The sequence below is a fragment of the Galeopterus variegatus genome, unplaced genomic scaffold, assembly GCF_000696425.1.
Source record: "Galeopterus variegatus unplaced genomic scaffold, G_variegatus-3.0.2 Scaffold560, whole genome shotgun sequence".
Taxonomy (NCBI): Eukaryota; Metazoa; Chordata; class Mammalia; order Dermoptera; family Cynocephalidae; genus Galeopterus; species Galeopterus variegatus.
Genome location: NW_007726671.1, coordinates 513,567 through 538,473, shown reverse-complemented (window position 1 = coordinate 538,473; position 24,907 = coordinate 513,567). Strand labels below are relative to the sequence as shown.

The 24,907-nt window shown below is 39.2% G+C and overlaps 1 protein-coding gene across 2 annotated transcripts in view; it reads left to right on the top strand.

Moving 5' to 3' along the window:
- The first annotated feature begins 12,182 nt into the window (after positions 1-12,182).
- Positions 12,183-24,907, top strand: part of BNIP1 (BCL2/adenovirus E1B 19kDa interacting protein 1) — a 15,261-nt gene continuing 2,536 nt past the window's right edge. The window contains exons 1-5 of one of the 2 annotated variants that reach the window (XM_008570034.1): positions 12,183-12,288; positions 14,838-14,930; positions 19,093-19,184; positions 21,985-22,086; positions 22,908-23,026. In XM_008570034.1, the coding sequence (XP_008568256.1) occupies positions 12,205-12,288; positions 14,838-14,930; positions 19,093-19,184; positions 21,985-22,086; positions 22,908-23,026 (490 nt within the window). In that variant the 5' untranslated portion in view covers positions 12,183-12,204. Of the gene's footprint in view, positions 12,289-14,837; positions 14,931-16,358; positions 16,473-19,092; positions 19,185-21,938; positions 22,087-22,907; positions 23,027-24,907 lie in introns of those variants that run through there. The other variant, XM_008570035.1, reaches the window with a different exon arrangement.

Genomic DNA, 24,907 nt, shown 5'->3' with positions numbered 1-24,907 from the left:
TACTTTGAAATTTTAGGTTTGATTTACTCTTTGACCCAAGAATTCTTTGAGAGAGATTAAAAATTTCCCAGAAGGTAGGGATTATTATTTTCTAGTTTTATTACTAACTTCTATTTTTTGTGATTTATTTTTTCTTACCTACCTAGTATATGGTTACAATTTTAAATGTTCTTTGGGCATTTGAAAAGATGTATTTTCTTTTTTATATTGAGACTCCCATATATATTGTCTAGATATTCTTAATTAGGTCTTCTTTTCCATTTTTTTGGTGGGTGGTGGTCCATTTAACTCTATGTAAAACTGGGAAAGGCTCCCACTAATGTGTTTCGGTTTCCTCTCATGTTTCCTGTGTCTTTGCTTTTGAATGCTAGGATGTTTAAATTAGATTTATTACTACTGTATCTTCATTATGAATTATAATCTTTCTCATCATGAAGTATATTTCTTTTGTCTTATTTACAGCTTTTGCCCTGAATTCAGTCTTGTCTGGTATTATAATCATGAATGCAGTTTTCTTATTATTTTTATTTGTTGGGTATCCCTTTGCCTACCCTTTTATTTTTGGTTCTTCTGAATCACTTTATATTATATCACTTTAAAAAACACTTTAAATTAAATTAAAGCTAAAATTTAATTTAATTTAAATTTATATACCACAAAATCTATTCCTAGACATTTATATATATAGCATATATTTGGATTTTCTTTGTTAGTCATTCTGGGAGTTGTTATTTAATAGGTGAGTGTAGCTCATCTTTATTTATTCATATGATCTATGTTTGGTTTTAGTTCTGTCATCAAAAGATCAACAGGATTTGTTTATATGGTCTTTTTTGCATTTTTAAATCAGTGTATGAAGCGTTGTGGTTTTGTCTTGTGAGTTTTCTTTTTAACTATAACATATACTTGATTTTTTCTCTCAACTTTTCATTTAAGATTTCAATCCTATAGAAAAGTAGAAAGAAATAGTACAGTGAACATTTGCATTTCATTCAAGTAGATTCACCAATTGTTGATGTTTAGCAAAAACATTTGCTTTATTTCTTCCTCTATCTACATGTATATTGGTGTGGGGAGAGATATTTGAAGGTAACTTATAAACGTCATGTTTCTTCATTCCTATTTCAGCATGTATCTCTTGAAAACAAAGAGATTCTTCTACTCAGCCATGATATCAGTATCACATTCAAGTACTTCAACATTGATATAATATCTAATATGGAGTCCATATTTAAATTTCCCCAGCTGTTTGAATAATGTCCTTTATAGCCTTTTTGTTTGTTTGTGATCCAGTCAAGGATTATGCATTGCATTAGTTCTATCTCTTTTTTTTCCTTTAATCTACATCAGTCTCCCAGTCTTTTTTTTTTTAAATGAAAAATCCAGATAGTTGATCTTGTAAAATATCCCAACATTTGGATTTATCTGTGTCCTAATAACTGGATGCAGTTAAATTTTTTGGCAAGATGCATCATATATCTTTCTCTTTCCTTCAGTCAAGAGGCACATAATATTAGTTTGTTCCTTATTGGTCACACTAAGTTTGATCACATGGTTAAGAAGGTGTCAGTATTTTTTACAGTATCTTTTGACTTGGCCTATGAGCAGTGACTAAATATTTCTACTTCTACCCTTTTATTTTTCTTAATACTTTTAAAAATGTACTTCTGTTACTTGATTTATTGATTTTTAAGTATCTTTTGACCTCGCTGTAGAAAATCAGGAAGATGAGAAAATCAGCATACTTACACTGCTCCCACCTTTTCTTCCTCTTCTCTTCTAACTTTTCTTTTTCATTCACTTTTCTTAAAATGAAGAAAAGGGAACATAAACTTTATCTAGTAATTATAAAAATAAGTAAAAACATCCTTCAAATCTATATTATCAGTTCCATGGGTGAAACCCATCCATGAAACATGGTGTGCGCATAGAGCAGTTGGAAGAGACTGGCTTGCACATTATTGCGATTGTTTTATTTTTTGTACCAAAGACAAATGCAACTGATATGGCAAACTGCCAGTCTAAGTAAAGTTTTGCACAGCTTACATGATACTGTATGAATGTATGAAAAAAAGGAGAAAAAAAGAAAAAATTAAAAGGTCAGGGTTAGGGATCTTACTGAACTGTGAATTTTATTTCTGTTTGGGTCCAATTATCTACAGAAGGAGCATCCATACATACAAATATTATTTTGCTGTTCCTCTAGTTCGCTTCCATAGTAGATAAGTTGGTGGCCATTTAGGTGTTTGTCTTTTATTTCTGCACTTATTGTAGGAAATTTTAATATATTTCATTTTAGTAAGATATTGATAAAATAGTTTTTGACTTTGAAAATTAAAAAGTTTATTTAGCTTATTGTAGTATACTTCCACCAAACAACCAAAATACAGATTATTTTTATTGTATTATGTATATATATATGTAAAGAAAGAAAAAAGCTAAAAATATCTAATTCTTTAGTTGCCATTTTTCCAATTGGTGTATTATTGTGCATGTAATATTTTCAAAGATCAACACAAGCTTAAAACAAAAACAAAAAAAAATTTATAGATTTTTATATTTTTGTACAGGTATTTTCAAACTAGCTTCTTCAGACTTACATGTGACTTATTCTTCTATAGTTTCTAGAATTGAGAAACATTAACACATTTAGTTTTTAGGTGCTCTTTTTTGCTCACATAAAACAGCTTCATTAGTCAGTGTTTTAAATGTGTTCAAGCTTTACCTCTTGATGAGAAATTTCTTATGTCAAGGCAGCATTATAAACCTTCCCCACAGATCTTTCCATCCTGTTTCTTACTGTTTTTTTTTTCCTCAAATCTTGTGTTTTGAACTCTGAAAACTGGTGGCTTAAAAACTATACTTAAAAAAGGAAAACAAATGTATTTAACAAGAAAAAAACCACAAATATTTCAGACCTAGCTGCTGGGAAAATATCTATTTTTTCATTACCCTCTATAGAATTTATTCTTTAATTATACTTTGTCTATATAATGTGTTTCTTTTTCTTTTACTTTCTTCCCCCTCTTCCCATTTGCAAGCTAGAGCACATTGAGCTATAGCTTATGAAGGTGTGATCCTAGAACATACAGTAACAATGAACAATGTTGCTTACGTGGTTCTTTGACATTATGAAAAATAAACTGAGAAGAATTGTCTTAACACCTAGCTGAACTGTTATGCACAAGATTTTCCTTTGTATTTGGTGAAAATGTACCTGGTTAGTACATTCATGCCAAACAGATGATAAGCTCAAATCTAATGGTTTAATAGAACATAAATTCATTGTTTATAAAGTTTTTCCTTTTTAGGTGGGAGAAAGCAAAGCACAGGTTTGCAACTTGGAAGTATATGAAGTCTTGACAGGGTGTGTCTGGTAAATTGAAAAGTGTTCCAAAATATGGCAGTTTTGCAATCAGGTGAAAATTGCTTCATGATAGAGATTCAGCTGATAAGGTTTATAAAATTGCCCTTTTCTAGCTGCTCTGTTAGGAATTCTGGCTTTTGATACTTTTTTCCTGTCTGCAAACCAGAATTTGATTTTTTGGTCTTGCATTTCAAAAAAAGACTTTGAATCTGTTTAGTAGATTCCATATCCTTGCATTTCAGTGTTTTATATGTACTACTTAAGTTAAATAGTTAAAAGCTTTTAAATAGTTGAGCTTTTTAATGTTGACACTTTATTTTGTACCTATTTATATATGTATGTATATCTTAGAAAAGCACTTTGTTAAAAAAAAAATTGCATTTTATATGATTCCTGCCATTTGCTGCTAAATCTGGGCTGGTCAGAATGCTGCAGCGATACTTGATCTAAATAAAAACCTGGCAGTAAAATGTAGAGTGAAAGTTAAATCCTCTTGCTGTTTTAACTTTATTATAAAGGTGACATAGGCAAGCTGTGCAGCTTTACATTTTAACCAGGGGACTCTGTGGCATTTAAAACCGTCTAGAAATGGTTGTACTTTAATGCCAGTAATAATCTGCTTCCTCTATTGTCATTAAAATATATACGTTTAGTGTATCACACAAACAAATCTTATAAGGGTAATGTAAAAACCCCAACAATTGTACATGTTCTGTTTTTGAAAATTGTGGCATGTATTTTTGGGTGAAGATCATTAGAGAAGAGCTCTCTAAAGGTTTTCTGTGTTCATACATGGTATACAGATAGCTCATAATGAAGTCCAGAATCTTACTTTAAGTGAAGGCATTGTGAATTCACCTCAAATAAACCCATTGTTCCAAAAGCAATTATAAACTTTGACTCTAGTACTACTATGATTTAAACAAACAAACAAACAGACTTTCTTCCTAGTTTCAGATACACTGGATTCTTTATAGAGTTTGTTTCCATATGAAAGCATGCTGTCCAATTGCTCGTGTTAAGATCTTGTCTGAGTTTTGAATTGGGTGCCACACTTTTTCAGTCAATATGATTGCTTGTTCTACTGTACCATGTATGATTTTTGTCCTTTCCTATATCCTTCATGACAGATTATGATGTGGCTTTATATTGTGCCTTACTTGTACATCGAAAACTACACATCTTCATTCCCTTCCATTTCCTAAATCTTTAACTTTGACCTTTTTGGTAAGAGAATCAGAGCTATTACAAAAGCATCATGAAGGATTTCAGATGGGTATGGTTTTAAATTCCCTCTCTTTATAGTTATTTTATATTTTTATGAAAGACCAGTTTTAAATGGTCTTTGAATATGAGAGGGAAAGAGTAGCAGTAATTTCACTACATCCTCTTTCTCTGACTTTCATGAATTTGTCATACATCTTCTTTCTGATGCTTGACTTTATTTGCTTCTTAGCAATAGTCTGCATTTAAAGAAAGATATGTTCAGTTCATCAGCTTGAAATTGACTATTTTGTTTTTCCAGAATTTTTTAGGAGAAGAGTACCCATTTTGTTTGTTTTATAAAACAGATGACAAGTCTCTTTAAAAGAAACAGAAGTACAGTACTTTTGAAATACAATTCTGTTAGTTTGGATTTCTTTTTTTATATATAATATTCATACAATTATCTGATGTTTGCCTTCATTAATAAAGCTGTTAGTTTATTCACCAAAATATCAAGAATGGATGTGCTTTTCTTTATTCCATACATTTAAAAATATTTTAGCTGCTAAGATTTCGTTAACTTTCTAAGAAATGAATTCAAGTTGCCTTCAGCAGGAATTAACAAAAACTTACGTTCCCTTTCTTTATATAGTCTTCCTAAAATTCTGTTAAAGTATTTTCTAGTTAATTATGTAACAGAATGTTAGCATCTCTCCAAATCTTGAAACTTGAATTTTGAGAATGCATTGAATTATGCTTTCAGTGTTAAAGTAAAGGGTTTCAATTTTTCTTCTAGTGAAGTCTATTGTGGAATACCATTTCCCATGGAACTGAGGCCATTTCCACAACTTTGCACAGAACTGCAGTCTTGTTCTTCCCTCGGATCATGATAAATAAGTCTCACACAGTGCCGTAATACTTGTGGATTCTTTTGTAATCTTTGTAATCTTAAGGGCATTATGAGAAGATGACTCCATGTTTTTTTAATATTTCAAACACATTGGGATGTAACAATGAATGTCAGGTGTAGGAATGGTTGTTTCGTTTTAAGGAATAAGCATGTTGGAGAAAGATGATGAAAATGTACTACTGAAAGTTATACACTTCCATAGGCAAGTGGGATTATGTGTTGAAGCATAGTCCTCATGCTTAGTAAACTGACTGAAGTTGTAGAAATTACACCTAGGAACTGAACTATGCCAAATTGTCATTTTTGTTTAGAAAAGAGGTTTGGAGGTAGTTGTAAGGGAATAGAACCCTAAAACTACTTCCAAATAGTATTTTGGAACTGAAGACTTGGTGACTAGTGAAGAACATCAAAGTTGGGTATTTCAGTGTGCCAAGTTTGGGTGAACTAGGTTTGCCTCTTTCATAACATTGTAAACACAATGGTGTAGTTAACTAAATTCTGGGTGGATGGGAGCGGGACTGATTACTGTGTCTTGCCCTTCGCCCTTTTTTTTTTCAGAACCAAATAACAGAAATGTGTATGTGTGTACTGTATCTGCCTTTCCACCACATTTTTATGATATTGTATTTCACTGCCTGCTTTTTTTTTTTACCTTCTTTCCTTAGGATTTGTCCTATAGCTTAGTATTTGTAGTTAACAGTGATCAGAACCAAATAACAGAAATGTGTATGTGTGTACTGTATCTGCCTTTCCACCACATTTTTATGACATTGTATTTCACTGCCTGCTTTTTTTTTACCTTCTTTCCTTAGGATTTGTCCTATAGCTTAGTATTTGTAGTTAACAGTGATACTAAGGCTGACAGCACAGAAGTCACAAGAGAAGAGCAGAAGGGCAAGAATTCAAAGCATTTGTTCATACAATGTGGCAACCTCTTTTGCATAGTTGCGTAGGATCCTGTTTGTAATGCTATCATAAATACTCTGTAGTTTTGGTTTTTTCCCCACAACTGGAGCTATGACACTTTTTATTGGATTCAGTCTTGTCTCTTGTCTAGAAAGAATTTTATCTTGTTGACGCATGAGCTGTTTAAAAATTATTCTATTAAATGTTGGTTAATAGTTGTGCAGTTTTTCATTTCAGAAGAAAAGGCAATGCAAATGTTGCCTTTGTCTTCTGTCACCTTCCAACTCCTCAGCACTTCTAGTCAGATACAGATTCATCAGTGTATGCAACATCCTTTGTAATTTAAAATAAAAAAAGATGAAAAGATTTTGCATTGTTTGCCTCATGTTTTAACTTTCCCTTTCTCTATTGCTTTTCTGTCACTTACCAAGGTAACCATCCACCCCCCAAGATAACCTGTTCAGAAGAAATTGTAAAGAAAGTCAGCTGCTGATTGTACCTACCCCTCTATTGGTAGTGTACAAAGAACTAACTTTTTTGACACTTTAGGCTCATTTTTCAATATTTTAATGAAATTTAGCTATTATGTAGAATTATTAGTTGATATAAGTATTTGTATTCTTCATAGTTTATACTTATTTCTTTTTTTTGATTCTTTGATTCTTTGATTTTTTTTAATGAAATTTAGCTATTATGTAGAATTATTTGTTGATATAAGTATTTGTATTCTTCATCGTTTAGAGCATAGTTTTATACTTATTTCTCCTCTTTGACTCTTTGGGCAAGCAGTTTCTCCCAGGGAAATAAGATATTTTGGGTCTCTCTTGATTAAACATTTGTATGTGTTTGTGTGTTTAATCATTCTAAGTAAGTCTCCAAGCTAGGCTGGGCATATAATAGACAGCCTTAAGTCAGGGGACCTGAGTGAAGGCCACCATAGGAGTAAGTTGTTACTTCAGCCAACAAACATTTGTTGAGCACTTACTCTGCTAGGACTTATGCTAGGCACTGGGCTATAGAAAGATTAAAGAGACCTCCAGGAACTGACGGTCAGCTGTGAGGGACAACATGAGAACAGGATTGCAAAACAACACAAGAGCTGTTACAGATATGTAGAAGTCTTAGACGTTTTCAAGGAAATGGGTACCACATCCAGTGGGATATGTTAGAGAAGAATTGACAGACTTGTGTTCTTGACATCCTGGACCCTTGAAGAAACCCCCTTTGCTTCATTTGAGTGACACTGGGGCTGTCAGGAACCAAAGTGGACATGGCTTCCCATAGACTGGTTCTGCTTTAGGACTTGATTTCTCAAGACCGCTCTTCATAGGATCCTCTGTCATGGTTCTGGGAACTTTAAGGAGCTGGGTGAGCCAGGTCAGTATAGTCCTTAGGAAACAACCTTCTATGGGCAGCATCCAGTTAGATGGGTCATTCAGTTGTCCCTCCTTATTAACAGTGGTTTTGGAACCAGTTTAGCTCTTTAACCACAGTACAGCTCTTTAACACGGTAGAGAATTTGGAAGAAAGAAAAACGTTGGTTGGGAAATGCTTTAACACCCTAGCTGAATGGTTTGGAACAGGAAGAAGGTGTTAGAAAGTTTTAGGGGTCAGGGGTGGCATTGCTTAAGTCCCTGCTAGATGCTTTCCTGTTAGGGAACTCAGTTGCTATTCTCAAGGGCCCAGAGAGGCTGGTTGTCATGTGCATTTTACAAAGGACTCAAACTAGACTCAGATGAGGGGACTAGCCCCATACCCAGCTTATATGATAAGCTCTAGTCTGCTTGCTGCACTGCAGAGACGGTTCATACTCATCTCTAAGAGACCAGGCCAAGTCACAGGCAATATTTGGAAGGGAGTCTGTGTAGGAGTGAAATAAGGGCCTTAGAATCTTAAGACCAATAAGAAAAGCCCAAATCTGGCAGATTTAGGAACACAAAGTGAGTCTCAGCATCAGTGGGTAAAAGTGATGGAGCAAAACAAGTTGGGAGTAATCAGTGATGGGATGCATAAACTCACCAGAAAGCACACCTGTCCCTCAGACATGGCCTCTAGCTTAAGAGTTTGAGATTGGGTCTCTTTGTTAGAAGGGAGTATGTTGGAAGGTGGAGAAAAAGGGAGCTATGTTTTCTCCAGCTGCTGCATAGAGATGCAACTGGGAACTGTTGGTTGCATAGAAATTTCCAGCAAGAAGCATGATGTGAAAGGGGTGGAAGGGCATGTGAGCAGATCTGCCAAGTGTTGGCTTTGGGCTTCTCTGCCTGTCCTAAATAGCTTCTACTCAAGGATCCAAAACACTTAAGACACTTAAGGAATGTCAACCTCAGTTTCTTTAAAAGGCTGTAATTGTAAAATATCGCCCGAAAATGTACAAGGTCTAGAAAAAGAAAACATTAAAATACTGTGAAGGACACACAAGAAAACTTGAACAAATGGAAAGATATACCAAGTTCTTGAACAGGAGCAGTCAACATAAAGCTGTTAATTCTAAGTTAAAAATGTCATCCTAATAAAACATCAAGAAGTTTTTTTAAAAAACTACTAAAATATACATGTGGGTGCTGACAGGTTAGCTCAGTTGGTTAGAAGCGTAGTGCTGATAACACCAAGGTCCAGGGTCGATACCCATACTGGCCCACTGCCAAAAAATAAAAAAATTTACATGTAGAAAAAATAATAGCTGGAAGATGCTGGGAGGAGGAGAAGAAACGGGATGTTTAATCCTAGCAGATACTAAAACTCATTATAAAATTATAACAAAGCAGTGTGGTTTTGGTGCATGAATGAATAAACAGGCCAATAAAGAAGAATGTAAGGTCTAGAAATAGACTCAAATATGAGTATATATGACAATTTAGTATGGCAAATGTAGCATCCAGAATCAATGAGAAAAAGACGGACTCTTCAGTAAATAATGTTGAAAAAACGGGGTAACATTCTGGAAAAAATAAAGTTGGCTTTATACCTCACACCATAAATCAAACATTTCAAAATGGATAAAGATATAAATGTAAAAAAAAAGAAACCATAGAAATGCTAGAAGGAAATGTAGGCATTTCTTTTAAATCCTTGGGGGTGGGGAAGGCCTTACTGACTTGGACCCCAAATCTAGGAGTCATAAATGGAGATTGATTAATTCTATGTTCAACAAAATTACAAAATAAAATCATCTTTAAGGCCCCAAACATAAGACAAGTCAAAATTGTGTAGAATAAAACAAAAAACCTAGAAGCTTTGCAGATCATCTCTAAGGGCTAATCCTCTCAATATATCAAGAGTTCCGGAAACTAATAGGAAAAAAGACTAAAAACCCAATAGAAAAATGAGCGAATAATAAACTAAATACAAATAGGGAAGACAGCCTCAACCTCATTCATGATAAGAGAAATGCAAACTAAAAGAAGGCATTTTTCACCTAATCAGATTGGCAAAAACCCTTATGTCTGTTAACATGCCAGGTTGGCAAGGCAGTGGGAAACAGGTTTGTACAACATTGCTTTCAGGAGTGTAAATTGATATAATCCCTATGAAGAGCAATTTGATAGTATGTGTCAGAATTTTTAAATGCATACATTCTTTGACCTGGTAACTTCATTTGCTTTGGCCAAGTCATTCCTCCCTGTCCTGTTTTTTTTTGTTTGTTGTTGTTTTTTTAACCTCATAGAGTTGTGAGAGTTAAGTGAGATGATGCACATAAACACTTAGTACAAAGTGCCTGGCACATAGGAAGTGCTCCCAAAATGTTGGTTAGTAATGTAATAATAGCAACTAACAGGGCATTGAATTAGCCTGTGCCACATTATCACACTGTGCTTGGTGCTCTTCATGTATTATCTCATTTAATTCTGTAACCAAACCTATGAAGTAAGTGCTATTGATTATCAGCAGTTAGCCTCTAGGGAGACTGAGGAACAGAGACGTGAAGTGGGTTATAGAGCAGGATTCGAGCCCGGGTAAATACCCAAGCCTGCAGTACGCTGCCTCTCTATTTGGTGCAGTGGTGTGTTGAACACTTTAAGGGAGGGTGTGCAGAGTGCCGTAGGAACACGGATGGGTGAGCACAGAGTCCCGCTTGTACAACACTATCCAAAGGGAAGAAATGGCTTTCAGTCAAGGCTCTGCCACTTTTCAAGTTGGGGCAGCGTTGTCTGTTTTGTTTTAATCTACCTTCAGGCCATCTGCTGATCTGTAAAACTGGGGTATTACCTATTTCAAGGGTGGTTGTGAGGATTAAAAGACATGAACACAGCTAGTTACAGTCTGTGCTTGCTGAAGTGAACTGAACAAAAGTGGATGGGGTGAGGGCCAATGGAGAAAGCCTTCTAGGAAGAGGGAACACCATATTCCAAGGCTACAGATCCAGAAGCTTGAGGACTCGAGGAAGGGGGTCCGGTGGGGTGCAGTGGGTTCTGATGGCCTTAATAGCCAGCTAAGAAACTTGTATTATTTAATAATAAAAATAAAAGAGCCACCATCTGTTGAGGGTTTGCTCTGGCATTACTCCTATCAAAACTACATGAAGCTCCCCCTGACACCCACAGCCAGACCAGCGGTGACCACCAAGCCACCACAGGAAGCGCCCCAGGTTCCCGAGCTGGGACGGTGGGGGGCAAGGGCTTTTCCACACCCCCCTGACATCTGCACCCAGCCCAGCAATGACCAAGCCAGCACTGGAAGCCCCCAGTCTCCCCTGTGGAAATGAGAGGAGTGCCACAGGCCTCAATCCCACCCCTCCTCCTTCCGTCTCATTTCCTTCCCTTTCCCCCTCTCCCCCTCACTCCCAACTGCTCTACAACAACATCTTAGAATGTGAAATATAATATTAATAAAATTACATTTTCTTTAAAGATAGACAGACAGACAGACAAAATTACATTTTCTTTAAAGATAGACAGACAGACAGACAGACAAAACTACACGAAGCTCACCGGTTAGCTCAGCTGGTTAGAGCGAGGTGCTAACACCAAAGTTTAGGGTTCAATCCCTGTTCCCACCAGCCACAGAAACCAAACATGAATCCATCAAAACTTAACTACAGCGGGGTGGATTTAACAAATCCATTTGTACACAAAAGGAAACCGCCAGGAGCCACAGAAGGTGTAAGCAGGGAGGTGACTTGATCAGTTCCGTTTTAGAAAAATCCCTTGGACCAGGTGATGGACTGATAAAAGGTGCTTTAGTGACCTGACTTGAATTCCGTACATTAAAAATTTTTTTTAAATCATTTTTTTCTTTTACTCCACAATTTATATTCACTGTAGAAAATATAAAAAAAGGGCCGGCCCGTGGCTCACTCGGGAGAGTGCGGTGCTGATAACACCAAGGCCCCGGGTTCGGATCCCATATAGGGATGACCGGTTCGCTCACTGGCTGAGCGTGGTGCTGACAACACCAAGTCAAGGGTTAAGATCCCCTTACCGGTCATCTTTTAAAAAAAAAAAGAAAATATAAAAAAAATTGTTAATTGCACCTTCCAGAGACATCCCAATTGATACTTCCAGTCTTTTTTTCTTTTATGCTAAAAATATGCGGTCTTTAGAATGGATGATAGACGGAAGATGGAAAGACACCGCTATTAACCGTTCTTGATATTCCTTCTTCCCTTCTTCGTTTTATTAGGGCCAAACCGAGAGCAGAGGCTGATTTCCCCTCACGTGTCAGGAAAGTCTCCACGACTAGGCGCGGCGACCCTCGTTTGCCATTCACGTCTGTCTCTAGGGGGCGCTGCTGCGAGACCAGGCGGGGAGGGAAGACGGCGGTGCGAATACGCGTTTGAACTTGGGCACAGCCGCTGCCCGTAGCCGGCGTCCCCAACATGGCGGCTCCCCAAGATGTCCACGTACGGATCTGTAACCAAGAGATCGTCAAATTCGACCTGGAGGTGAAGGCGCTTATCCAGGTACTGATTCCCGGGACCCCTGCGGGCCTCCAGCGGCGCTAACCCAAGCTCGCTGACCTCGTGTGAGCTCGGCAGTCTCACTCCCGAACTTTCCCTATTTGATCAAGTCTCTCAGGCCGTTGGCCCCGTCCCATGGCCGGCTACCCCCTTGTCGTCCCCATTTGGTCCAGTTCCCGTGACCATTGGCCTTGGCCCTCTATCCGGGTGCCGTTGGCTCGCCTTCTTCTGGGGCACTCCCATGTATCCCGCCCCTGACCAGGCTACTCCTTGGTGGCCCCGCTTGAACCCCTCCGACCCACACCCCTGGCTGATGCCTCGCCTCTGACCACCTCACAACCTTCCCGTCGCCTTGCTTGGCTCCGCCTTCTTCTTTTTTTTGTTTTTTTTCCTTTTTTTGTCTTTTTTCGTGACCGGCAACGGGATCGCAACCCTCGGTGTTGCACCCGCACCTCGCTCAGCCAGTGAGCGGCCGGTCTGTATGTGGGATCCGAACCCTCGGCGGGAGCGCCACCGCGCTCTTAAGCGGCGCACTGTAGCAGTGCGCCACCGGGCCGGCCTTTGGCTCCGCCTTCTGACACCTCCTTCCCAGTCATCTGGCAACTCCCAGAAGTCGTCAGCCCCGCTCCCTGCTGCCAGTTCTGGTCTGGTGCCCCGTGGCGCCCCGTGGCACCCAACACCACCTGTTAAGGGAGGCACCGGCTGCAATGAACGTAACCGGGACAGTAGTTGTGGTTTTGTAAATAAGGAAATTGAGTAGAGCGCCAAGGCATGGAATCTAAGGCAGACAGTGGCAAAGCAGGGACCCAGAGTGGGAAAGTCGGCCTAAGAAAAGCACCTGAGAGTCTCTGCTACGTTTTACAAATGGGAAAAGTGAGGTGCTTTGCCTTAAGCCATTTGAGGTAGAAGGCAGTAGTGCAGTAAACCGGTTGACGCAGGCAAGAGTTAGGAATATAGAAATGGTTCCATGAGTTTAGCAAAAAGAAACCAAGAGTTTTAAATCTTGGTTTTAAGCAAATCGTTTCCATTTCTAACAAATGTCACCAACCATTAGAGAGAATGGTTACAGAATCTGTAACAAGCTATGGAAAGTAGGGATTCCCAGGTAAACCAGATGCAAATTAATAGTTTATCATATGATGCAAGGAAGTGTGATTTATTTTATTTTTTATTTTTTTTCTTTTTTTTTGTCTTTTTTCGTGACCGGCAGCGGAGCGCAACCCTCAGTGTCGCGCCCGTACCGGACCGGGACCGGCAACGGGATCGCAACCCTCGGTGTTGCGCCCGCACCTTGCTCAGCCAGTGAGCGGCCGGTCTGTATGTGGGATCCGAACCCTCAGCTGGAGCGCCGCTGCGCTCCCAAGCGGCGCACTGTAGCAGTGCGCCACCAGGCTGGCCCCAAGGAAGTGTGATTTAATGAGCACGCCAGAGAGCAAGTGACAGAAGATTGATGCAAACATTTAAACTTCTTGAACTTTGATTCTCCAATGTATAAGTGACAAAACTTCTGGGTCAATTCTAGAAAAATTAACTTAGGATTCCTACAAATGAAATTACCTTTTTGTGTAATTTAAATTGCTTAGGCGGGGCCGGCCTGTGGCTCACTGGGGAGAGTGTGGTGCTGATAACACCAAGGCCACGGGTTCGGATCCCTATATAGGGATGACCGGTTAGCTCACTGGGTGAGCCTGGTGCTGACAACACCAAGTCAAGGGTTAAGATCCCCTTACCGGTCATCTTAAAAAAAAAAAAAAAACTGCTTAGGCCCCTTTTGTACTCTGTCTTAACATTTGGGTTCTTGTGATTGCTCACGAGAAAGATTGATTATAACTAGATGTATTGCACTCTTACTGTGCTCCAGCTGCTCTGCTATGTGCTTTACATATATACATTATCTATGAGGTAGGTAACGCTGTGATAGGCACAGAGAACTTAAGTAACTTCTTCAGTGTTACACAGCTAATACTTTGCTATAGCCAGGATTTGAGTCCATGTAGTCTGGCTCTAGAGCCTGCTGTAAAACCTGGCTCCAGCAATTCTGAATGTCCAGAAACAAATTCTAAATTTACTCTTAGATATGTCTATAAACCCTGTGACTTATAACAGATGGTTTGCAAAATCAGGATGAAGAAGTTAATCTTGTTATATGATACCAGAGATTTAAACATCCTGATTGTGGAGTTGGAAGGATCTGAAGTTACAGTATCACTTTTGGATATCCGTTATTGTTCGGAATACAAGCTATGTTAAGCCTGTCACATTGGCCAGGTGATGTTTTATTAAACTTTAGGGACTAATAATTAGGTCAAGGCAGAGTTGTGTCTCTTTCTATGCTTTTATATTACCTGCTCAACATTAATCTAAAGAGGAATGAGAAAAATGTACATGATAATGTTTTTGCTTGTGTTGCAGAGGTAAACCGCAAAGATCAGGATGAATTACAGCCAGTAGGCCAGTTTAGTTGTGGTCTGAGCTAATCTCTCACTGTGCAGATGATGTCATTTTATTTCATTGCCTCAAGATAGGCCCCTCATTTCTTCAATGTCTCCTAGGATATACGTGATTGTTCAGGACCCTTAAGTGCACTTACTGAACTAAATACTAAAGTGAAAGAGAAGTTTCAACAGTTACGGCACAGAATACAGGTGAGTGGTTGCAGAAATGAGATGCTGAAAATGGGTAACAGTGAAAGGGGCTCAGTCCTGGGACTTACATTTGCTTGAGAGCTGTCCAGCTTCTTCAGATACCAACTGGAGGGAGTGGTAAACATTTAGACAATGAGGCTGACTCTACTAACCTACTCTCCAGGTATAAATGAGGAACCTGATAGCGGAACACTGCCAGCTCTGTCAACAAATGGATGGCAGGGACACTATTGTCCAAACCTCTGAGGTCACTTCAACTGCTTTCTCTTCTCTGTCACTCTCTCCAACCCATTCATTCATTCTCCGCCTCAATCCATCACCAGGATCTCCTGGGTTTTTTTCATGCTCTCACTTTGCCCAGCATCTTCCTTAACTATATACTATAGTATATGTGCCATCTCAAAAAACACTAGAGAGTTAGAAGTAGCAGTTTGAATAGTGGAAATGTTTCTACTGCTGTGCCCTCAGTGAGGGTGAGATGGGTGGTGTGGGTCTGCCCATCCCTGGGTGGGTCTGAGGGCACCTGGTCTCGCTGCGTGTGGTACTGGGGACTTGTGCTTTTCATTTAACATAGCCCCAAAGGCCAGCCAACAACTCTGTTGTTGCTTAACAGAAAATGACAGTCTGTTCCAAAGCTGATAGAAAAGCAGACCAGCTGGACCCCTGAAAAACAATATGTCTGTGTCCTGTGTGTTGCCTTCCTATGGGATTTTCAAGGGCAATTGAAAATATGCAGTTTTTGTCATAGGAGTTAACTTTACAATTTCAGCCGTGTCACTATAGCTGATTTCCTTCTGCTTCCATCTCTGGCACTGATTTAATCATTTTAATTTTTTATTTTTTCATAGGTATTGCTTTCACATGTTTTATGTACGTGTGTATATGTATCTAAATATCAACATACAAGGGTACTTCAAAAAGTTTGTGAAAAAATAGAATTAAGAGATAATACAAATTTTGCCATGAACTTTTTGAAGTGCCCTCATACAGTTGAAAAGTCTCAGTTATGTCCTTTATTTGTTCTCTGTTCTCCTCTTCCAAACAGGTAAAACCACTTTTGTTACTTATGTATTTTTCCAGAGTTTCTCTATGCAAATATTAAAAAATACAAATGTATTTTCTTATTTCTTCTCTGTTTTTCATCTAAAAGGTAGCATACTAAAACATTGCTTTTTTAAATTTACCAATATGTATTGGAAATGAGTAACTAGAGACCTTCCTCATTCTTTTTTTTTACACCTGTAATTTTTTTAGCCAATTCTTTATCAAAGGACATTTATTTAGATACTTTTTGTTTGTTTGTTTGACCGGTAAGGGGATCGCAACCCTCGGCACGGTGTAGTCCGCACCATGCTCAGCCAGTGAGCGCACCAGCCATCCCTATATAGGATCTGAACCTGTGGCCGCGGCCACGGCCCCGGCCCCGGCATTCCCAGCGCCGCACTCTCCCAAGTGAGCCAAGGTTTAAAGCTAATTTATTTCGTAACAGACCTTTCTTCAACTCAGCATGACTTCAGTTCTCCACTATACCTACCACTTCCGGTATGAGTATTTCCTTATTCTTTTTTAAAAAAATATCTTTTTGTTAAATATGCTCATCCGGTGTATATTTCCTTCACTAATTAAGATTATCTCACCAATTCATTTATGTATTTATTATGCCCCCCTCCCCCCCCAGTAATGTCAGCACCTTGAGCACCAGTGTATCCCTGGCACCTAGTAAGGACCTAATAAGTACATGGTTACCAAATGAATAACCCCATTCCAATTTTAATCTGTTTCCTAAGCATTCACATACTCTCTTTATACATGGAAATAAATATAAAATTTTTGTTTGATATTTTTAGCTCTTACATGAATGTCTTTTTTGTGTATTTGCAAGAAGATTGTATGATACAAGAAGAAAATTGGCCTCATATCCTCAAAATATGATGTCCTACACATAGTAATTGTTGGGCTTTGACTATGTGTAAATATCTATGTGTCTGTCTTTGTACATATGGTTCTCAAACTGGAATTTGACAGCTACTCTGCCCCTGTTATTTTCTCTAGAACTATTGCTAGTTCTCTGTGACAGAACTTCCAGGTAACCTTTTGAGAGGAAATTGTACATTTCTTCTTCCTTTCCTCCCTCCCTTCATCCCATGCACCCATTCTTCCATTCACTTGTTCAGTGCTTAATATGTGCCAGGCATAAAGAATATGTATATGAACACTAGAGACAGCTCTGCTCATCCCATGCACCCATTCTTCCATTCACTTATTCAGTGCTTAATATGTGCCAGGCATAAAGAATATGTATATGAACACTAGAGACAGCTCTGCTTTCAAAGAATTTATATTCAAGTAGGGAATATAGATTTTAAACAAATAATTATGCAAATAATTAACTAATTACTTTGGCAAAAGTTTTCCAATTCACAGTTGATTATTTCTTTTTTTCTCTACCTGAGCAATATTTGGAGGCAATAAAGAAATAAATTTATTTCCAGTAAATTGGAAATCATCTCTGAGTTATTGAAATGGTGGATACATATACTTGTTCCAGACCAGTGTGTGCAAATTAGTATATAAATGAGTATCTAAATAAATTAGTACATAAATGAGCTAATACATCGATGTTTTAGATCAGTAGTTTGATTTAGGCTGGAACCTGTTTTAATCTATTAAAAAAAATCTCATTCCAATTTTAATCTGTTTAATACTTAGGAAGCGGATTAAAATTGGAATGGGGTTATTTGAGACTTGAGGTGTAATGACGTCTTTAATTATAGTCTGTTGGATAGTTCTATCATCTGAAATTCTTGGGGCTCTAATACTACTGGTTGTCTGCTGACTCTCACTTGTGGTGGATTGGTTCCTTGGTGTTTAGTTATCTTGGACTGTGAGCATTCATCTTCAGCTGACCTCATCTGTGGGACTTAGTGCAGCCTGGGTCAAAGGCAAGTCTCTCCAGAGGTTTTTGCAATTGCTTTCTGCCAGGTCTCCTGGGATTATCACAAGTCTGGGAATGTTTTTTATGTTAATTTCTCTTCCTGGAGGTTCTCAAACCACTCAGAGAAGATAAATTGAACCCCAGATCAGTGTGAGGACAGCTCCCTGGTTATAAATTCTCAGGGGAGATTTTTCTTTTTACCCCTCTATTCAGAACCCACAGCAGAAGGAAGACAAGTGTCCGTATTTTCATTCTGTACTGGTGGATAGACATTTTCCCAGACCTTTTCACTGAGCAAATAACCTTTTGTGGGTCCTGGGATTTGTGGTGTACTCAGTTCCAATTTCCAGCCTCAGCCTCAGATGGCCTGAGACTTCATTTTTCTGTTCCTTAAATGAGTTTTAAAACTCTCAAACTGTTACTGGTCTCTAATGAAATAGGTGCAGAAATTGAGAGCGAGCATTTGGAAACACACAGCAGTTTGATATTCCCATGATATCTAAGTGTAGGATCAGTGGGCTCATATTTTGTCATTTTTCTTTTTTTCTTCTTCATTTCAGGCATGCTTAAGATTGCGGGAACAGCACCTCCCACTCCAGGACAGCTGTCTGTCACTCACAGACTGACTTCTCTGGCTTTTAGTTCCCTTCTCACTTTTGGTCTGTAGGAATTTTCCTTACTTTCTTGCAAACTTAGCTATTTACAGAAGTCCCCAACTTACAATGGTTCAACTTAGGGTTTTTCAACGTTACAATGGTGCAAAAGCAATACACATTCAATAGAAACTGTACTTCAGGTGTCCATACATCCATTCTGTTTTTCACTTCCAGTGCAGTATTCACTAAATTACACGAGTCATTCAACACTTTATTATAAAATAGGCTTTGCGTTAGATGATTTTGCCCAGTCTAGGCTAATGTAAGTGTTCTGAGCTTTTAAAGTAGGCTACACTAAGCTATGACGTAGGTTAGGTATATTAAATGCATTTTTGACTTAGGATATTTTTAACTTATGATGGGGCTTATCAGGGTATATGACCCTGATGTAAGTTGAGGAGCATGTATATTCAAAGGAAGTGTGTTATATATTACCCAGCATTCCTACATGTTCTGTCTTAAAAGGGTTCTTCAAGTGCTGTCATTAGCACCCGCCAGAAATAGAAGTGCTCTTCTGTTTTCACATTGGCTTTTAAAATCATTTTTAACACAGAGCTATTTTCCCCCAAAGGAGCTTGAGCAGTCAGCTAAAGAGCAAGACAAAGAGTCGGAAAAGCAACTTCTACTTCAGGAAGTGGAGAATCACAAAAAGCAGATGCTCAGGTAGGCAGGGACTGCCAGTGGCTTCTGCTGGGTCACTTGCTTCCTGTGAGCTTTGTGCATGTGTTAGGTTAATAAACCTGGTTGTATGTTGACTTAATTGTGTCATTTACACACAGGCTGAATGTTCTGTAAGTCTCAAATGGGGGGTGGGGGAGAGGGATAAGCAGGGTCTATATGGGCAGAAGGAGCTATGCATAGTTCACAAAAGCATATTTAACATTATACTGTATTTTATATATATATATATATATATATATATTTTTTTTTTTTTGTCTTTTGTCTTTTTTCCGTGTCCGGCAACGGATCGCAACCCTCAGTGTTGCCCCTGTACCGGACCGGGGACCGGCAACGGGATTGCAAACCTCGGTGTTGCTCCCGCGCCTCGCTCAGCCAGTGAGCGGGAACCGGTCTGTATGTGGGATCCGAACCCTCGGGCGGGAGCGCCGCCGTGCTTCCCAAGCGGCGCACTATCCAGTGCGCCACCGGGCCGGCCCCTGTATTTTATATTTTTAAAAAACAAAAAATATGATTGCTTTTGTAATATAGGGTTGTTTTGATCTATAGATAATTGGTACCAGAAAAAATCCACTGAAAGTGAACCTAGTTAAGAGGGACCAAAATATAGAAGGTTTTTAATAGGATGTTATCTGAAAAAAATAAAACAAAAAATGTAAATAAGCTTACGTTATGTTAAACAAAATTGAGGTTATAATTGCAGCTGAGTGCTATTTCTTGATATTGAATTGGGAGAGGTATAACTTTTCCAACAAAATTGTCTGACAACATGAAATAGTACCTTTCCCTTCACATTTCGACTTTTTACCATGATCATAAAGAGGGTTGTTGTTGCAAAAATTTTTGAGGGCTCCATCAACTTTCCCAGTCCTCTGGATCATTCTGTTTTGAAGCCCCTGCTATGTCATCTCTGTAAGTTTTCTCTTCATCCCTTGTTCATTGGTCTAACCCTGCCAGGTCTGCATTTGTCTGTGGCTTTGCTTCTGATTTGAGTGATTCTCCAGCATCCTTCTCATTGACAGCAGCTGTTGTGTAACACCCAGCCAGCCACCAGGAAGGGACAGGCTGACAAAGACATGGGCTGGTGGAGGCCAGTCCAAGCAGGGTGGAGTGTGTGAGTGGTGAGCGGTGTTCTAGTGCTTGGCTCACTCGTGATTACTTTCCGTTGGGATGGCTTTTGCTTTCCTCAACAACCAAGGGTACTTAGACTATAAACATCAAGTAAAGAGGAGCTGTTGTATAAAGCATAGGAAGTTATGCCTGACACAATTAACTTAGCATGGGTATAAAGCTCGGAATGGCTGTGCATGATGTGGAGTTACAGGCTAGAGGAGAAAAGGTAGTAAGTTAACACTCTGGCAGTTGTATGTTGAAACAGCAGCTGTGCTTGCCTGGGTTCTCGTGATTGTCACACTGTATTTGTTTGCTTGTCTTTCTCCCCAGTAAATGTGAGCCCTTGAGGGCAGGCACTGTTGCCCATTCATCTCTGTATCCCACGCCTGCAGAACTCCCTTACACATAGTTTGAAATGTAATTAATTCTTTTTAAATGGCGGGTATGATATGGTATAGCTGATGCTATTTAAATTTCAGAGAGCCCATTCGAAGACCTTCAGCATAGATGTGCTATTAGAAAAACACCCTATCAGTTCATGTACTCTATTTTTCTTTTTTATTGATGTGAGCATTTTCTGGCATCTTTGTTTTAATTTTTGATTATTTCCAGGGATTAACACAATTGATTTGAGCCAGCTGCATAAGGGTTCTGGAGCATGGGTTTGATTCTCAGAGGGACTCGATTAGCTTTTTTATAGTCTGTCAACAAAGGTTGCATTGCTAAGCCCAGGGAGTTTTCACCAAATTTGAGTTATCACTCACAAGAGAGATTAGGTAAAGAATGTAGACAAATGTCAAACCAGGCCCTGCTAATACAATATGTTTTTATTGGCCATGAGTGGTCTGTAGTATGTAATGAACAGCAAACCTTGAAGAAATATTGAGAAAGACTGTCTTTTTGTGATCTTTTTACTTATTAGAAGATATATTAACTGAGCAGCTGAGGAGCCAGAAATAGTTGTTCTAGGTCCTGGAGATATAATGATGAGCAAGGCATGCCTTTCCAGGAACAGAACCAGCCAGTGCACTAGTCAGAGCAGAAAAGCCTTAGAGGTACCAGCTGGGGAGTTTTGATGTGACTCTGAAGTCTGGAGCCATGGTGGGGCAGTAAACAGAGGAGTGCCATGTTTCCAGCCCCTCCAGCTGCCTGGGGGGACAGGACAGCTACAGAACTTCCAGGAGGCAGAGGGGCCGGCCCGGTGGCGCACTGGATAGTGCGCCGCTTGGGAAGCGTGGCGGCGCTCCCGTCCGAGGGTTCGGATCCCACATACAGACCGGTTCCCGCTCACTGGCTGAGCGAGGCGCGGGAGCAACACCGAGGTTTGCAATCCCGTTGCCGGTCCCCGGTCCGGTACGGGGGCAACACTGAGGGTTGCGATCCGTTGCCGGACACGGAAAAAAGACAAAAGACAAAAAAAAAAAAAAAAGAACTTCCAGGAGGCAGAGATGGCCTCCAGTGTCCAGAATAGAGCTGTTAGGCCCAAGATAGAGCAGTTGTTGGGGCAACCAAGAGGAGGAAGTGGCGGGAGGTGGGGATGGACTCTGTGGGCTACACCTGGGTGGCCTTTCCCATCGCTCCTGCTCCTTTGCTGGAAAAAAGCACTGTTTTGATTTGAACTAACAGCCTGGTGGAGTCAACAGAAACTCATGCATGACCCTTCTGATCCCAGCAATCAGACCTCATGGAGGAAAGCTAATCTCACATGCAAAATTGCCATCGACAACCTAGAGAAAGCAGAACTTCTCCAGGGAGGAGATCCCTTAAGGCAAAGGTACCTGTCCTTCTGTCTTTCTGGGCTCTGATAATAGAATAGATAATTGGGAAGCTGTACAACTCACTGTAGGGAACCCGTTTTTAGCTTGAGAAAACAATTTAATTTTATTATATTATTTTATTTTGTTAAATTGTTATAAAATAATTTTATTTTTATTTATTATTTGTAATATTTTTTCAAAAGTGTGAAAGAAATACATGCTTATTTGTAGTAAATTGGTAAAATAAGAAAAGTATGAATTACAAAATGAATTGTTACCTCATGAACGTTTTGGTATATTGCCTCCTCCCATATCTTTTACAAAGTTAAAATCATGCTATATATAAAATTAGTATTCTAATCTTTCAGTTAGTATTATAGCATAAAACTTGATGGTTTTTAAAAAAACTTTTTAAACCTCATTTTAATAGTAGATATTACTCCATTGTATCAACCAATTCCCTGTTTGTGTATATTTAAATTTTAGTTTTTCAGTATTGTAAATAATATGCCAGAGCACATCTTAAAACTTAAGTCTTTATCCATTTTTGGATATTTCCTTTGGAGAGATTTCCAGGGATGAGATTATTGGGTCAAAGGAATAAACATTCCTAAGGATCCTAATATGTATTGGCAAATTGCCTTACAAAAGGGAGTACCAGTTTACATTCCTACTAACGGTCTACAAGAGCATGGCCTTAGCACACCCTTGCCAGCATTGACTGTGATCATTTCATGTGTACTAATTTGATAGGTAAAAAATGGGATCTCATTTGAATAGGGGCTTTTTGGCAGTGGGGCTTTTGTTGACATTCCTCCTGCCTCCTCTGGACTTTTAGGAAAACCACCAAAGGGAGCCTGGCCCAGACATCCAGCGCCATCACAGAGAGTCTCATGGGAATCAGCAGGATGATGTCCCAGCAGGTCCAGCAGAGCCAGCAAGCCATGCAGACTCTAGGTAAAGCTGGGCCTGGGGTAGGAACTTCTCCCAGAGATAGTGGCTGCAGAGCCCTTGCCTGGCGCTTCCACCCCAGTCTCCTTCCCCACTACCCTCCCAAAGCTTACTGACTCATGTGGCTTTTAACTCATGAGATGACTTAGCTTGGTCTTTCCCAGCGTGGGGATATGCTGCTTGTTTTTCTTTTCAGTTACTGGAGTTGTACTAGAAGACCTCCACACCCCCATCAATGTTTGCCCTGTGGAATCATTGCCAGGGGCTCATGTGAAAAGCAGAGATCCCAGGCTCTCTCCTGGAGAGTGGGTGTCAGCAAGGCTAGTCAAGGGGCCTGGGAGTTTGGTGTTCAGTGAGGACTCTGAGAACCCACATGGCCAGGCAGGTTTGGGAATCTTTGCCCCAAGAGATGTTTAGGTATCAGCCATTGGCAAGACTGCAAGGACTTTAGTTTACAGTTATACTCCCAAATATTATTTGTACTGTGAGTTCCTTTTATTTTTTATTTAAAAAAATTTTTTTTTTTTTATGGCTGGCCAGTATGGAAAAGTGAGTTCCCTTTGAAATATACCAGTCAGTGGCTATAGAAGTGACTGCTTGAGACCATCCAATCCTCTCCAGTTTTTTTTTTTTTATGGCTGGCCAGTATGGAAAAGTGAGTTCCTTTTGAAATATACCAGTCAGTGGCTATAGAAGTGACTGCTTGAGACCATCCAATCCTCTCCAGCAGCTTTCCCATAGTGTCTCCATTATAACACAGAAGAGAATCAACCCTCTTCAGGGTCCTTTGGTATAGAAAAACAGAAGAATTTACTCCCTGAAACACTTTTGGAAAATTTCCCACATAGGCAGAAGTAGAGAGCATGGTGTCCCAAGTCCCATGAAGCCATCACCCCACTTCAGCAACTATCAGCTCACGGCCAGTCTTGTTTCAGTTCCACCCTCACCCCATGCCCCAATCTGGATTATTTTGAAGCAAATCCCAGACATCATCCATAAGTGTCTCAGTATGTCTCTTAAAAGATAAGGCGCTCTATGGGAAAAAAACCAAAAAACTCCCTATAACTATCATAATACCATTATCACCCCTAAAAATTATCTGGAATTTTGAGCCACTGTTTTTTTCAGTGTACTATTCCAACAGGCAAAAGCAAAAGGAAAGCAAGCAGTGACCCCAAGTTCACTCCTTGTGTCTGAAACTTATCTGAGCATTAAGGCTCAGAACCAGCCAGTCGCCTCCTCTAAGTGTGTGCTGTGGGCATGGCCTGGGCCTTGGGAGAGGCCTTGGAGAAAGTGAGTCCAAGGAGGCAACTTGGCCTTGAGTCAAGGCTTTTATACTCTGATGCCGGTGAGAAGGATTCACAGATGCTAATGGTCTCTGGTGTGTTGAGAGGGCTCCCAGTGTGAGGCTTGTTCCTGGGGCTCATTTTGTAGAAGAGGTAGCTATTGAGGAAAGAGAAGAACGCAGTTCTTAATCATTTCCTTATGGCTCACAAATTCAACTTGATTTAAAAGTGTATTAGGACCACAATTTAAAAACAAAAAAGCCTATTAGGTATAGGATATCTGGAATTTGTATGTCATTTCCAAAATGCTGCTGTGTTTCCTCTAATTTATTTCATTTACTTATTAGTTTTTAATTTTATGAAAAGGTAACATACGTAACATGGTTAAGGAAAAAAACCCTTTATCCTAAGCACTATCCAATAGAAACATACTAGGAGCCACATATGTAACTTTATATTTTCTAGTAGGCACATTATAAAATTTAAAAAGAAACATATGAAATTAATTTTAATAATATACAGTACTTTATGTAACCCATTATATGTAAAATATTGCCATTTCTTTTTTTTTTTTTTTTTTTTTTTCTTTTGGCTTTTTCCG